This window comes from Chiloscyllium punctatum, chromosome 24, assembly GCF_047496795.1.
Source record: "Chiloscyllium punctatum isolate Juve2018m chromosome 24, sChiPun1.3, whole genome shotgun sequence".
Lineage (NCBI taxonomy): Eukaryota > Metazoa > Chordata > Chondrichthyes > Orectolobiformes > Hemiscylliidae > Chiloscyllium > Chiloscyllium punctatum.
Window position 1 is genome coordinate 50,011,816 of NC_092762.1, and position 14,002 is coordinate 50,025,817.

Here is a 14,002-nt window from a genome sequence, read left to right on the forward strand (position 1 = left end):
GTGTTGTGCAAATTTTAACTTACTTGAAAAAAGATGTCATTGCATTGAGGCAGTTCAGAGAAGGTTCACTAGATTCATTCCAGTGGCTTGTCTTATAAAGACATGTTGAATAGTTTCAGCCTATACTCCCTGGAGCTTAAAAGGACGAGAGGAGATAGAATTGTGTTTTATCAGATGCTAAAAGGGATTTATGAAATAGATGTACAGAGTATGTTTCCTATAATGGGACAATCGAGAATGAGAGGTCATAATCTATAATTTAAGGTAGCAGATTTAAGGCAAGGATGAGGAGAAATTACTTCGATCAAAAGGTCGTGAATCTATGGAATTCACAACCTCACAGTGTGGTGGATACTGGGATATTTAGTCAATTGAATGGGGAGAGATACAGACTTTTCTTCAGTAATGGGTTAAAGCATTATGTTGAGCAGTAGGAAAGTGGACTTGAGGCCAAAACGACATCTACTATGATCACACTGAATGACAGGCCAGGCTTAAAGGACTGAATTGCTTTTGTGTCTTTTGGTAATTGGCTAGATTGAATTTGTCTTGATTTTTATGGTTCAGACATATTTGAGTAATTTTCTACATTATCAGGTAATAACAGTGCTGTAGGGTTACTGGAGAACCCTTGCTGCTCCCACTGCTTAGCATGAATGTAGTTCCACAGAGGCTGGCATCCCAACACTAAGTCACCCTTTGTTTGCACATGAACAGTCCTTGTCTCAGTGCTGCCTCATACAGAGTCAGGCATCACACTGTCAATATCAGTGACACTCATCTTTTGAGATGTCAGCCAGGGGTCTCTGATGAGACTAGAATAACAGTCTCAATCAGGGAACTCATATTCTATGAGGTCCAGCTGGCTGACCTCATTACAATCACTACAGTCTTGTGTCACATTCTTCATCATCTGGAATATCAGGGAAAATACTGTCCTCATTCCCCGGCTGTCGTGATTTGAAGTCTTTGACAATAATTTTCCTTTCCTCTCCCTTTGTGGCCTCCCTTCACATTGCTGTACCATGATGACAGCATCATCTGTCCGACCTCCACTTCATCACCCAACCTCAACCTGGCTTCTTCCCATGTCTTGACACTTGGGAAGCAACTCACCTCCATTCTATTACCTCCATTCTATTCCACGTTATTGAAATGGAGAGGGACAAGCAAAAACCTGACTTACCATGGTGGGAGTTCCGGATTACTAGTCCTCTCTGCAGAATATGGTGTGTGGGTGGCAGGGATGGTAAAACATCCAGTGAGAGAGATCACAATATCCTGAAAAAGATACCTATTAGCTCCAGCAGGTTAGAATTATAACAAATACAGTTGCAAATTTCTCAGTAGGCTACTATACAAAATGCGGAGGAATGGGAATGTGGGAGACATAGCAGTTTGGATCAGTAATTGGCTTACTGAAAGAAAACAGAGGGTTGTAGTTGATGGAACATGTTCATCTTGGTGTCCAGTTACTAGCGGCGTACCGCAAGGGTCGGTGTTGGGTCCACTGCTATTCGTCATTTTTATAAATGACCTGGATGAGGGCATAGAAAGGTGGATTAGCAAATTTGCGGACGACACTAATGTCGGTGGAGTTGTGGATAGTGATGAAGGATGTAGTAGGTTGCAGAGAGACATAGATAGGATGCAGATCTGGGCTGAGAGGTGGCAAATGGAATTTAATGTGGACAAGTGTAGGGTGATACACTTTGGACGGAGTAATTGAACGCAGAGTACTGGGCTAATGGTAGGATTCTAGGGAGTGCGGATGAGCAGAGGGATCTCGGTGTCCATGTACACAGATCCCTGAAAGCTGCCACCCAGATTGACAGGGTTGTTAAGAAGGAATACATTGTTTTGGCCTTTATTAATAGAGGGGTTGAGTTCTGGAACCAGGAGCTTATGCTGCAGCTGTACAAAGCTCTGGTCCGGCCACACATGGAGTATTGTGTACAGTTCTGGTCACCGCATTATAAGAAGGATGTGGAAGCTTTGGAAAGGGTGCAGAGGAGATTTACTGGGATGTTGCCTGGTATGGAGGGAAGGTCTTACAAGGAAAGGCTGAGGGCTTTGAGGCTGTTCTCGCTAGAGAGAAGAAGGTTGAGAGGTGACTTAATAGAGACATACAAGATAATCAGAGGGTTAGATAGGGTGGACAGGGAGAGCCTTTTTCCAAGCATGGGGAAGGCAAACACGAGGGGACACAGTTTTAAAGTGAGGGGAGTTAGGTATAAGACAGATGTCAGAGATAGTTTCTTTACTCAGAGTGTAGTAAGGATACGGAATGCATTGCCTGCAATGGTAGTAGATTCACCAAGTTTAAGTTCATTTAAGTCGTCATTGGACAGGCATATAGATGTAAATGGAATAGTGTAGATGGATGGGCTTCAGATTAGTAAAACAGGGCGGCGCAACATTGAGGGCCAAAGGGCCTGTACTGCGCTGTAATGTTCTATGTTCTATGTTCTATGTATTTCTTTAAATAACCTGGTGAACAAAGTATCAGTCACTTGAGATCTGTTTAACTTATTTTCGATATTAACATTTCTTAATCTATATTAAATGGTTTGAATTCTTCATTAGGACTTTTTAAACATTACATTGTAAAGTGGATGTTTAGTCTTCTTTTCTGCAGAAAAGCAAATTATCTCATACAACAAGTCATTCAATTCTTTATTATGTATTACAGTATCATCTGCATCTGACTTTAATGTATTCCTCATTCTAATTACCATGCCTTTCTCTTAATAGATGTATTAAAAATCTTTCTGTCTTTCCTCAAGTGAGGGGCAAACTCTCAGTTGAGTTTGATTAGCTTTGCAGGGTGTTGGAGAGAGAGCTGGGTGTTGAAGTCTCCTCAGAGACATGGGGAGATGTTTGGGAGAACACAAAAATGGTATCAATTTGCAATAGGACCCATGCTTTACAGTTGAAGATTCTCCACAGGGTCCACTTGGCTCTGGATCATTTGTCAAAATTTAAACCAGGAGTATCTTCACAACATGCCCCAAGTGTAAAGTTAGTATGGGCACTCTTACCCATTGTCTCTGGTCCTGTGGCAGACTTCAAACATACCTGCGTTGTGCCAGGTGCAATGGAGGGGATTTTGGGTGTAAGGGTGGAGAAGGACCCGATTTCTCTTCTTCTTGGCCTGTTCCCTGTAGATGCACATAAGAGAAAACTTTTGAACATCCTCACTTTCTGCGCAAAAAAGAATATCTTGTTAGGTTGGGTGTTTGAAAATCCCCCAGGCCTGTCGGGTTGGCGTAAGATTGTTATGGAGTATATCCCCTTGGATTTTCTTATAAGTACGGTACACCACAAAACTGAGAATTTCCATAAGATATGACGACCCTTTTTGGACTATCTGGACACAGATTTATCTGCCACACTAATAACAGCTTTTATATAGCCGTAACAATTGTGCTTTATGAGTCCAATATCCAGAGAGTGGGAATTGCGAATGTATGAATATGTGAAAATTAATGCTCTCGATATTCGAGAGTTAGTATTTTGTTTTGGTGAGCTATATTATTATTATTTATTAGTTTGTTGTTAGTTATTATTTATTTAGTTAAATAGTTAGTTCAGAATTTTTAAAAAATATATATTTATACATTTGTGCATGACAGGCTTGTAGGTCAGGGCTGAGAGATAAATGAGAGGGGGTGGGATTGGGGGGAGGTAGCTGGGAAAGCGATAGATGGATAAAGGTGAGGGAAAATGTGATAGGTCAGAAGGGACAGTGATAGACAGGTCCGGAGGTCAGTGCCGAGTTGGAGGTTTGGGACTGGGATAATGTGGGGAGAGGGGAAATGAGGAAGCTGTTGAAATCCACATTTATTCTGTGTGGTTGCATGGTTCCAAGACAGAATATGAGGCGTTCCTTCTCCATGTGTTAGGTGGTAACGTTTGGGGGTAGAGGAGGCCCAGGACCTGCATGTCCTTGACGGAGTTGGTGGGGGGGGGGGGTGGGGGGGGGGGGATGCTGGTGGTGGGAGTTGAAGTGTTCAGCCACGGGGCAGTGAGGTTGGTGGGTATGGGTGTCCAGAGATGTTCTCTGAAACGATCTGCATGAAGGTGTCCTGTCTCCCCGATGTAGAGGAGACCACACCGGGTGCAACAGATGCAGTAGATGACATTGGGAGAGCTGCATGTGAATTTCTGATGGATGTGGAAGGATCCCTTGGGGCCTTGGACAGAGGTGGTGTGGAGGGGGGGGAGGGGCGGTAGGCACAGGCTTTTCACTTCCTGTGGTAGCAGAGAAAGTTACAAGCAGTGGGGTGTGGGCTGGTGGGGGACGTGGACCTGACAAGGGAGTCACAGAGGGAATGGTCTTTTGGAATGCTGACAGGAGTGGGAAGGGAAATATATCTCTGGTGGTGGGGTCCGTTTGGAGGTGGATTATGCATTATATGCGGAGGTTGGTGGGGTGGAAGGTGAGGACCATGGGTGTGTACTGTCCTTGTTGCATTGGGAGGGGCGGGGTTCAAGGGCAGCGGTGCGTGGGAAGTGGAGGAGATGCACTGGAGGGCATCGTCAACCACATGGTAATGGAAGTTGCGATTGTGGAAGAAGGACACTATCTGGGACTTTCTGAGGTGGAATTGGTCATCCTGGGAACAGATGTGCTGATACAGTCATCGATGGAGCAGAGGAATAGGTGGGGGGTGGTGTGGGCGTAATTGCAGAAGATGGACTGTTCCACATATCCGACAGGGTGATACAGGGTGATAGGATAGGGGGATGGGTCAGGGTGGGATACTCTTCAGAGGGTCTGTGTGGACTTGTTAGGCCAAATGGCCTGTCTCCACACAGTAGGTATTCTATGGTAAATTCTATTCTAATAGTAGTTGTCTTTTCCCTAGAATGGGTGGTTTCAAGACTAAGATGAGAGGAGGCAGATTTAAAAAAGACATGAGAGGTAAACCTTTTATACAGAGGGTGGTTCGTATGTAGAATGAACTTCCTAAGCAAGTTAAAAATCACATAATACCAGGTTATAGTCCAGCAGGTTTATTTGGAAGCACTAGCTTTCAGAGCGCTGCTCCTTCAAAATAAACCTGTTGGATTTTAACCAGGTGTTTTTTAAATTTTGTCCTCGGTGGGGAGGGGGTGCATGGTGGCTCAGTGGTTAGCACCCAGTACCCAGGACCCAAGTACCCAGGTTCGACTCTAGCCTTGGGTAACTGTCTGTGTGGAGTTTGCACATTCTCCCCGTGTCTGCGTGGGTTTCCTCCGGGTGCTCCAGTTTCCTCCCACAGTCCAAAGATGGGCCGGTCAGATGAATTGGCTATGCTAAATGGCCCATAGTGTTCGGTGCATTAGTCAGAGGGAGATGGGTCTTGGTGGGTTACTCTTCATATGGTCGGTGTGCACTTGTTGGGCTGAAGGGCCTGTTTCTGCACCGTAGGTAATTCTATCTAGTTCTATCTAAACCTAGCCACATCATTCCTGGTGGATGTGGGTACTATTACAATGATTAAAAGACATTTGGATGAGTACATGAATAGGAAAGATTTGGATGGATATGGGCCAGGAGCAGGCAGGTTGGACTAGTTTAATTTGGGATTGTGTTCGGCATGGACTGGTTGGACTGAAGGGCTTGTTTCCATGCTGTATGGCTCTGTAACACTATGACCAAGTCACCTTTTTATTTACATATGAACAGTGCTTGACTATAATACTGCCTCATCCAGAGTGTCAGTATCTCTGACACCCACCCTTTATATCTGTCAATGAAATTAACAACTCCAATCGACGAACTCATATTCTATGAGGTCGAGCTAGCTGATCTCATTACAATCACTACAATTCCCTTTCCCTGACAACTGTTTAAGACTGAACCAGATTGTTTGCAACTTCTGGGGTCACAACTGAGCTTTCAAACACATACATTCTATCCCTAGAAACACCTATTTCCACCTCAATAATACCATTCAATTCCTTAGCTCAACTGCTGCAGAAACCTTTATCCATGTCTTTGTTGCCTCTCATCTTGCTACTAAACCATGGCCTCCTCTAAATAGCAGCACTGAAGGTACATGACCTGGCTGGACTTGCTAGCACCGAGGAAATGCTACGTTACTTGATATCTTCTGGAGGAGATATCAAACTAAAACAAGATATCAAAAGATCCTGTTGTACTTGTTCAAAAAAATTCAAAATTCCTGGTGTCCTAGTCAACACTTTCCCTCCAATATAAATAATGTGTTTCTGCTAAAGATTATGGAATTTTAAAGCTGAGTTATGTCTGCAACCACTTCATACCAGAGAATTCGTAATGTTTCACGGTGGCACGTAAACAAAGTGAATGACACTGTCTCAAAACAGCAACTCAGAGAATGCTTCCATCTACAATAATTAACAAAAATCATCTGGTCAGTAACAAATGGCTGTTTTAAGGAACTTTGAGGAATCTAAGGAAATTGACTCCTGAGCTTCTTTTATTATAATAATAACCTCACTTCAAAAAAAGTTATGATTTGGCCAAAACACACAGTAGGACATGATGTCCATGCAAGAGGCACCATGCAAGTTCCTTTCTTGTTTGGGTTCCTGACCCATTCTGTCCCAACCATCTGGCAGTGTGCCTTTCCTCATACACACAATTAATCACATGTTTCTTGCTTTTATAATTAGCAATTCCTGTATATAAAAAGTGTATTCCTGATGAAGGGCTTTTGCCCAAATCGTCGATTTTACTGCTCCTCGGATGCTGCCTGAACTACTGTGCTTTTCCAGCACCACTCTAATCCAGAATCTGATTTCCAGCATCTGCAGTCATTGTTTTTACCTTTAAAAAGTGGAAAAAAGGAAGAGGTGCAGGGCATTTAACCCCTCAAACCTGTTTCACTGCCTTTCAATGAGAATGTGACTGATCTCTGACCTAACTTTGACCTAACTTTGACTAGCTGAAGCATGAGGTCTATTTCCTTGCATTTTAGCCTTCTAGATATAATCATCAACTTTAGATTACTTCCTGTACCCATTCTTTAGTGATCTATGTGCCTGGCCTTGAGCTCTCAAAACTTCTTTAGGCCTCCACTGTTTATATCATTTCACTATGGAGAAAGCATAATGACCTATCCATTCCTGACTTCACATTTGTCTATGCTTAAATGTATTACTTACAGTTTTGTCTATTCACTTTAATTATCAATGCTTCAATTTACAAATGCCCACATTATTGTTAATCGTTGTGACATTGACACAATTGATTATGAGGTTATCAAACATCTTAGTCATTGATAAATGCAGTAACAGTTGAAGACTAAGCACAGATCTTTCCAGGATACCACTAATCACATCCTGTCCATTAGAGTGTACCTGCTGAGTATCTATACAGCCTATCTCATGCCACTCAAAATTTATGACCAAGTCAATAATTTACCTCAATTCCATTAGCGTCAGTTTTATCTAATGGTTACTTGAAGGGTATTAACCAAATTCCTTGCAAGTTCCTATACAATATCTTATGGGCATTCCGCTATCCATTGCATTAATTGCCACTTCAAACAAACCAGATCCATTAAGCCTGACCTATCCTTTCCAAATTCATGCTGACTCTCTGATCAGCTGAAGATTTGCAAGATCTGGTCAACCATCCTTACAAACTAATTATTGATGAAGAATTTCCTTAACAATGTGTTAAAGTAACAGGATAAATAGTTTGTAGTGTTCCTCTCTTTCTTAAAAAGGTGGACTGGCCATGCACGATTATCTAATCAAATATATTAATATATTTCATCATTTTATTTTTAATTCCAGGAACCCTTGTCTGTAAACAAAATTACTTCTATTATCTTTATCACTCTCTGTACTCTGACCTTTGCTCTTATCCTTTCTGTCTCTTATCTTTAAGTTTCTTTTGCTTCTGAAGATTATTCCTACAATTACTTCTATCAAACCTATTTCTTCTTTGTTGATTTAAAGTTCTTTCTGCAGTCCTATATATGATTTCCACTGAAGTGTTCGCCACAGCCTCTCTCAGATACAGCCCCTTCGAGGTGTACACTTTCTGCTATCCCAGCTGCGGAGCCAATGTCCCAAATAATTAACCTCTTCTAGCTACAGCAATCTTTAAGCTTTGCATCGAACTTTTAAGTCAGATTTGATAACCAGAGTCCATGTATTATGTAGTAATTGAGTGAGTATGATCATAAAGGTTGTGCTTGGCTTAGCTCCTGATACATATTCATAGGAACCTTGGTCTCTGTTCCTTCTAATGTCATCAGTTTTGACATGATTTATACCATGACATTTGCTTCTTCCCCTTCCAATGCCAAGATCCTTTGCAGCTTCCTCTGAGATATCCTTTCCCCCAGCAATAGTTATGCTATCGATCTTTCTGGCCTGACAATTGCAACTGCAGAACTACTATAGAACATATAGAACATAGAACAATACAGCACAGAACAGGCCCTTCGGCCCACGATGTTGTGCCGAACATTTGTCCTAGCTTAAGCACCCATCCATGTACCTATCCAAATGCCGCTTAAAGGTCGCCAATGATTCTGACTCTGCCACTCCCACAGGCAGCGCATTCCATGCCCCCACCACTCTCTGGGTAAAGAACCTACCCCTGACATCCCCCCTATACCTTCCACCCTTCACCTTAAATTTTGTCCCCCTGTAACACTCTGTTGTACCCAGGGAAAAAGTTTCTGACTGTCTACTCTATCTACTCCTCTGATCATCTTATAAACCTCGATCAAGTCACCCCTCATCCTTCGCCGTTCCAATGAGAAAAGGCCTAGCACTCTCAACCTATCCTCGTATGACCTATTCTCCATTCCAGGCAACATCCTGGTAAATCTTCTCTGCACCCTCTCCAAAGCTTTCACATCTTTCCTAAAGTAAGGCGACCAGAACTGCACACAGTACTCCAAATGTGGCCTAACCAAAGTCCTGTACAGCTGCAACATCACTTCACGACTCTTGAATTCAATCCCTCTGCTAATGAATGCTAATACACCATAGGCCTTCTTACAAGCTCTATCCACCTGAGTGGCAACTTTCAAAGATCTATGAACATAGACCCCAAGATCCCTCTGCTCCGCCACCTTACTAAGAACCCTACCGTTAACCCTGTATTCCGCATTCTTATTTGTCCTTCCAAAATGGACAACCTCACACTTGACAGGATTGAACTCCATCTGCCACTCCTCAGCCCAGCTCTGCATCATATCTAAGTCCCTTTGCAGCCGACAACAGCCCTCCTCACTATCCACAACTCCACCAATCTTCGTATCATCTGCAAATTTACTGACCCACCCTTCGACTCCCTCTTCCAAGTCATTAATAAAAATTACAAACAGCAGAGGACCCAGAACTAATCCCTGCGGAACTCCACTTGTAACTGGGCTCCAGGCTGAATATTTACCATCTACCACCACTCTCTGACTTCGACCAGTTCGCCAGTTTTCTATCCACCTGATCAAATTTCCCTCTATCCCATGCATCCTGACTTTCCGCATAAGCCTACCTTGGGGAACCTTACTAAAATCCATGTACACTCCATCTACTGCTCTACCCTCATCCACATGCTTGGTCACCTCCTCAAAGAATTCAATAAGACTTGCAAGGCAAGACCTACCCCTCACAAATCCATGCTGGCTGTCCCTAATCAAGCAGTGTCTTTTCAGATACTCATAAATCCTATCCCTCAGTACCCTTGCCATTACTTTGCCTACCACCGAAGTAAGACTAACTGGCCTGTAATTCCCGAAGTTATCCCTATTCCCTTTTTTGAACAAGGGCACAACATTCGCCACTCTCCAGCCCCCTGGTACCACCCCCGTTGACAACGAAGACGAAAAGATCATTGCCAATGGCTCTGCAATTTCCTCTCTTGCTTCCCACATAATCCTAGGATATATCACATCAGGCCCAGGGGACTTGTCTATCCTCAAGTTTTTCAAAATGCCCAACACATCTTCCTTCCTAACAAGTATCTCCTCTAGCTTACCAGTCCGTTTCACACTCGCCTCTTCAACAATACGGTCCCTCTTATTTGTAAATACTGAAGCAAAGTACTCATTCAAGACCTCTCCTATCTCTTCCGACTCAAGCAAATTCAAATCCCAAGAATTAATAACTAAATAAAGTGGGAATGTGCCACTAAATCGAAAAATCATTGAAATATAATAAAGCTAATTCCTACCAGCCGTCAGTAGTTAATGAACAGTGAAATTACTTAAATAACGTGACATAACTTTGGAGTGCATCATCATTTATTTCAGGAACCGAAAGAAATGTGAACAATCTGTAAAATTTCACCACAATCCTTGGGAATTTGCTCCAATTCTAAGTTGAGTAACAAGAAAATCCAAACACTAAGCTGAATTCGAGGTTAATTGGATACAATTTTTTAAACTGCGGGCGCCCTGACGGTTTGATATTTTGACTCACTAGCTCAGAATGCAGGGAACCATTGGTCAACTGTTGCCAATGGCAATGTAGTGATACTTCCCTGAATTCCCTGAAGCTCCGCCTCTGGCCCTCCCGGAAATTTTCCAGGCTCCTTATAAATCTTCGTGCAGTTTCACCCTCGCCTTCGATCTGACCCGCTCTTCGTTCGGTGACTTTAAAAAAAAGACCTAACCGAGGTAAACATTAAAGATGACTCAGACACAGCTCCCGGTACCGGAGACGTTAGGGGATCTGATTCAACAACTTCATGAGATCTTCTCTAGCGATAAAATCAACGTGGAAGAAGTGCAAATGCTGATGGAATCTTATAAAAGTAACCCCGCGGACTGGAGTAAATTCGCAAAATTCGATAAATACAGGTAATTATTTAAATCCGCGGGCAGATTGCAAGCCGCTGGGTCTACAAGTACTTATACTGGACATTTTGAAAACCGTATAAATATTTTGCTGCGTTAAATGTAATAAAAGTTTTAGCAGCGCTTGGCCACTCGCTAACCAGAAACTGTAGTGGTGCACTTTAAGTTTTTATCGTAATAAGGTCGAATTGTAACAATGTTTTGACCAAACTTCAGTATCATATTTTCTATAGTTAAGAGTCCAGAAACTTGACAAGATCCCTCAGAAGGAGACAATGGGTCTATTTTAACACGAATGACTTATTTCTTATGTTTGATACGGTAACGTATTGATTAACTGATGTTACTTTGTTACTCGTTCAATAGACAGAAGTACACAGCTGACAATTTACAATTGTGTTTCCTTCGAGAGTTCGATGGAGGCTGGATGCTTGCAAGCTTTTTTTCTGTGTCTCGTCATTTTCTTGACAGCTTGAGTAAATGCAAACTAGTCAATTTAATGTTCTTTCAGTCACATCGCCTGCAACACTGCAGCCCTGCTTTTGTAGGTTTAATAACTCGGTTGAGGTAGGTATAAGCAGAACACACCTTCAGAAGAGCAAATGGATTCTTTTAGGGGGGTAAGAACAAAACCGTCACTCTCTTTTAAAGTGGTGCGAGGATCTTAAAGGGACTCTGTTTCTGTGGAAAATGTTTGACAGACCTTTACTGAAAATAAAAAAAAGTATCAGAGAGCAACATTGAAATAGTGGGACTTTTTGTTTAAACCTGGGGACAAAAATTTGCTACAGACTTATTCATCAGATGAGTTTTACCTAGGAGCGAAACTAATCAATTCAATCTGCTTCAATTTCTTCAAATATAGAAAGGAGCAGAGTTTCTTAGTAAATGACGTGTTGACTTGGAGATAAAGTGTAGACTTTGGGATTCTCAATCTGTTCCGAATAATCTTGAGTATTCTTATAAAAGTCAACCCTAGGTGCTGTCATTGCTTGCATTTTGTTCGACCAAAACATATCGGAGCAGACTTACATCAGTCAGACTTCGACGTCATTCGACCATGGTTGATATGTTTCTGAACCACATTCTCCTGTCTTTTCCCTGTAACCTTTGACCCCTGACTATCTATCTTTGAATTAAATATACTTAATGGCTTGGCCTCAACAACTTTCTGCAACAATATGTTCCACAGATTCACTATCTGTGCTGAAGAAACTTTCCCTCGTCTCTTCACTCTGAGGCTGTGCCCTCAGGTCCTAGTCTCTCCAACTGGTGAGTCATGGCAGGAGAGAGAGAGACAGAGAGAACCTGCACAGTTACTGCCTTTACTGTTTGAATTCATGTATGGTTGGACATCGGAGGACATCTGGGAAAATTAATAAACAGTGAAACTCACAACTGATCTTGGAGGAACTATTGGGCGAAGTTCACAGCACAGAATCAGATAAGTTAATCGTTGTTTTAAGTGTGGTCTACAGAGAATCTGCAGTAGTGAGTAGAGTGGGTTCTTTCTTGATTATATATTTTTGGAGATATGTCTCTTGATTAAACTTAAAATATAAGCCATAGCTATTAATTTAACTTGGGGCAGTGTTTGTAGTGGAATAGGACGATGTTAATTTCTGGGTCTGTAGATTGTGAAGGAGCAAAAATGGCCTTTAATACAGTGATATGTACTTCTTGTCAGACGTGGGAGCTTAAAGAGAGTTTAAGGGTTACTGCCAATTATATCGGCCATAAATGCTGTTGGCTGCGAATCTTATCAGTTCGAATGGATCGGTTGGAGACACAGATGCAATGAGGAATTTGCAACAGCAACAGTATGTGATGGATGGCAGTTATAGGAAGGGGGAAAGTCTCAGATACAGTCACATATATGGGTTAACTTCAGGAAAGGTAAGAGAAGTAGGTAGCTAGTGCAGGAGTCTTTTGTGGATATACCCATTTCAAACAGGTATGCTATTTTTGAAAATGTAGGGGGTGATAGATTCTCAGGGGAACGTAGCATGAACAGCCAAGTTTCTGGTATTGAAACTGGCTCTAATGCAATGAGGGGTACGTCGGCTTCCAAGAGATCAATTGTGTTCAAGGATTCTCTAGTCCGAGGTAAAGACAGACGTTTGTGTCCAGCAGCGAAACTGCAGAATGGTGTGTTGCTTCCTTGGTGTCAGGATCAAGGGTGTCTCAGATGGTGCAGACTGTTCTCACTGGGTAGAGGGGCCAGCAAGAGATCATTGTCCACATTGGAACCAACAACATAGGAAGGGAAACGGTTGCGATTCTGAAGGGAGATTACAGGGAGGAAGGCAGAATTTTGAAAAGGAGGTCCTCGTGAGTAGTAATATCTGGATAACTCCCGGTGCTACGAGCTAGTAAGGGCAGGAATAGGAGGATAGAGCAGATGAATGCATGGCTGAGGAGCTGGTGTATGGGAGAGGGATTCACATTTTTGGATCATTGGAATCTCTTTTGGGGTAGAAGTGACCTGTACCAGAAGGACGGACTGCACTTAAATTGGAAGGGGATTAATATACTGGCAGGGAAAATTTGCTAGAGCTACTCAGGAGGATTTAAATTAGGAAGGTGGGGGTGTGGGACCCAGGGAGATAGTGAGGATAGCGACCAATCTGAGACTGGTACAGTTGAGAACAGAAGTGAGTCAAACAGTCAGGGCAGGCAGGGACAAGGTAGGACTAATAAATTAAACTGCATTTATTTCAATGCAAGGGGCCTAACAGGGAAGGCAGATGAACTCAGGACATAATTAGGAACCTGGGACTGGGATATCATAGCAATTACAGAAACATGGCTCAGGGATGGACAGGACTAGCAGCTTAATGTTCCAGGATACAAATGCTACAGGAATGATAAAAAGGGAGGCAAGAGAGGAGGGGGGAGGTGGCATTTTTGATAAGAGATAGCATTACAGCTGTGTTGAGGGAGGATATTCCTGGAAATACATCCAGGGAAATTATTTGGATGGAACTGAGAAATAAGAAAGGGATGATAACCTTATTGGGATTATATTATAGACCTCCTAATAGTCAGAGGGAAATTGAGACACAAATTTGCAAGGAGATCTCAGCTATTTGTAAGAAAAATAGGGTGGTTATGGTAGGGGATTTTAATTTTCCAAACATAGACTGGGACTGCTGTAGTGTTAAGGGTTTAGATGGAGAGGAATTTGTTAAGTGTGCACAAGACAATTT

At 42.4% G+C, this 14,002-nt stretch overlaps 2 protein-coding genes across 6 annotated transcripts in view; one reads left to right on the forward strand and one right to left on the reverse strand.

Moving 5' to 3' along the window:
• Nucleotides 1-1,186: 1,186 nt before the first annotated feature.
• Nucleotides 1,187-14,002, reverse strand: part of ticam1 (TIR domain containing adaptor molecule 1) — a 124,419-nt gene continuing 111,603 nt past the window's right edge. For 4 of the 5 annotated variants that reach the window (XR_011964007.1, XR_011964006.1, XR_011964008.1 and 1 more), the window contains 2 exons: nt 3,079-3,161; nt 1,187-1,281 (listed from right to left, as the gene is read on the reverse strand). The gene's annotated coding sequence lies outside the window, so the exon portion shown is untranslated. Of the gene's footprint in view, nt 1,282-3,041; nt 3,162-14,002 lie in introns of all 5 variants that reach the window. The other variant, XR_011964009.1, reaches the window with a different exon arrangement.
• cdo1 (cysteine dioxygenase, type I) overlaps nt 10,527-14,002 on the forward strand; it is a 45,375-nt gene continuing 41,899 nt past the window's right edge. Inside the window, exon 1 of the mRNA XM_072593814.1 lies at nt 10,527-10,796. Coding sequence (XP_072449915.1) covers nt 10,627-10,796 — 170 coding nt within the window. The 5' untranslated portion in view covers nt 10,527-10,626. The remainder of the gene's footprint in view (nt 10,797-14,002) is intronic.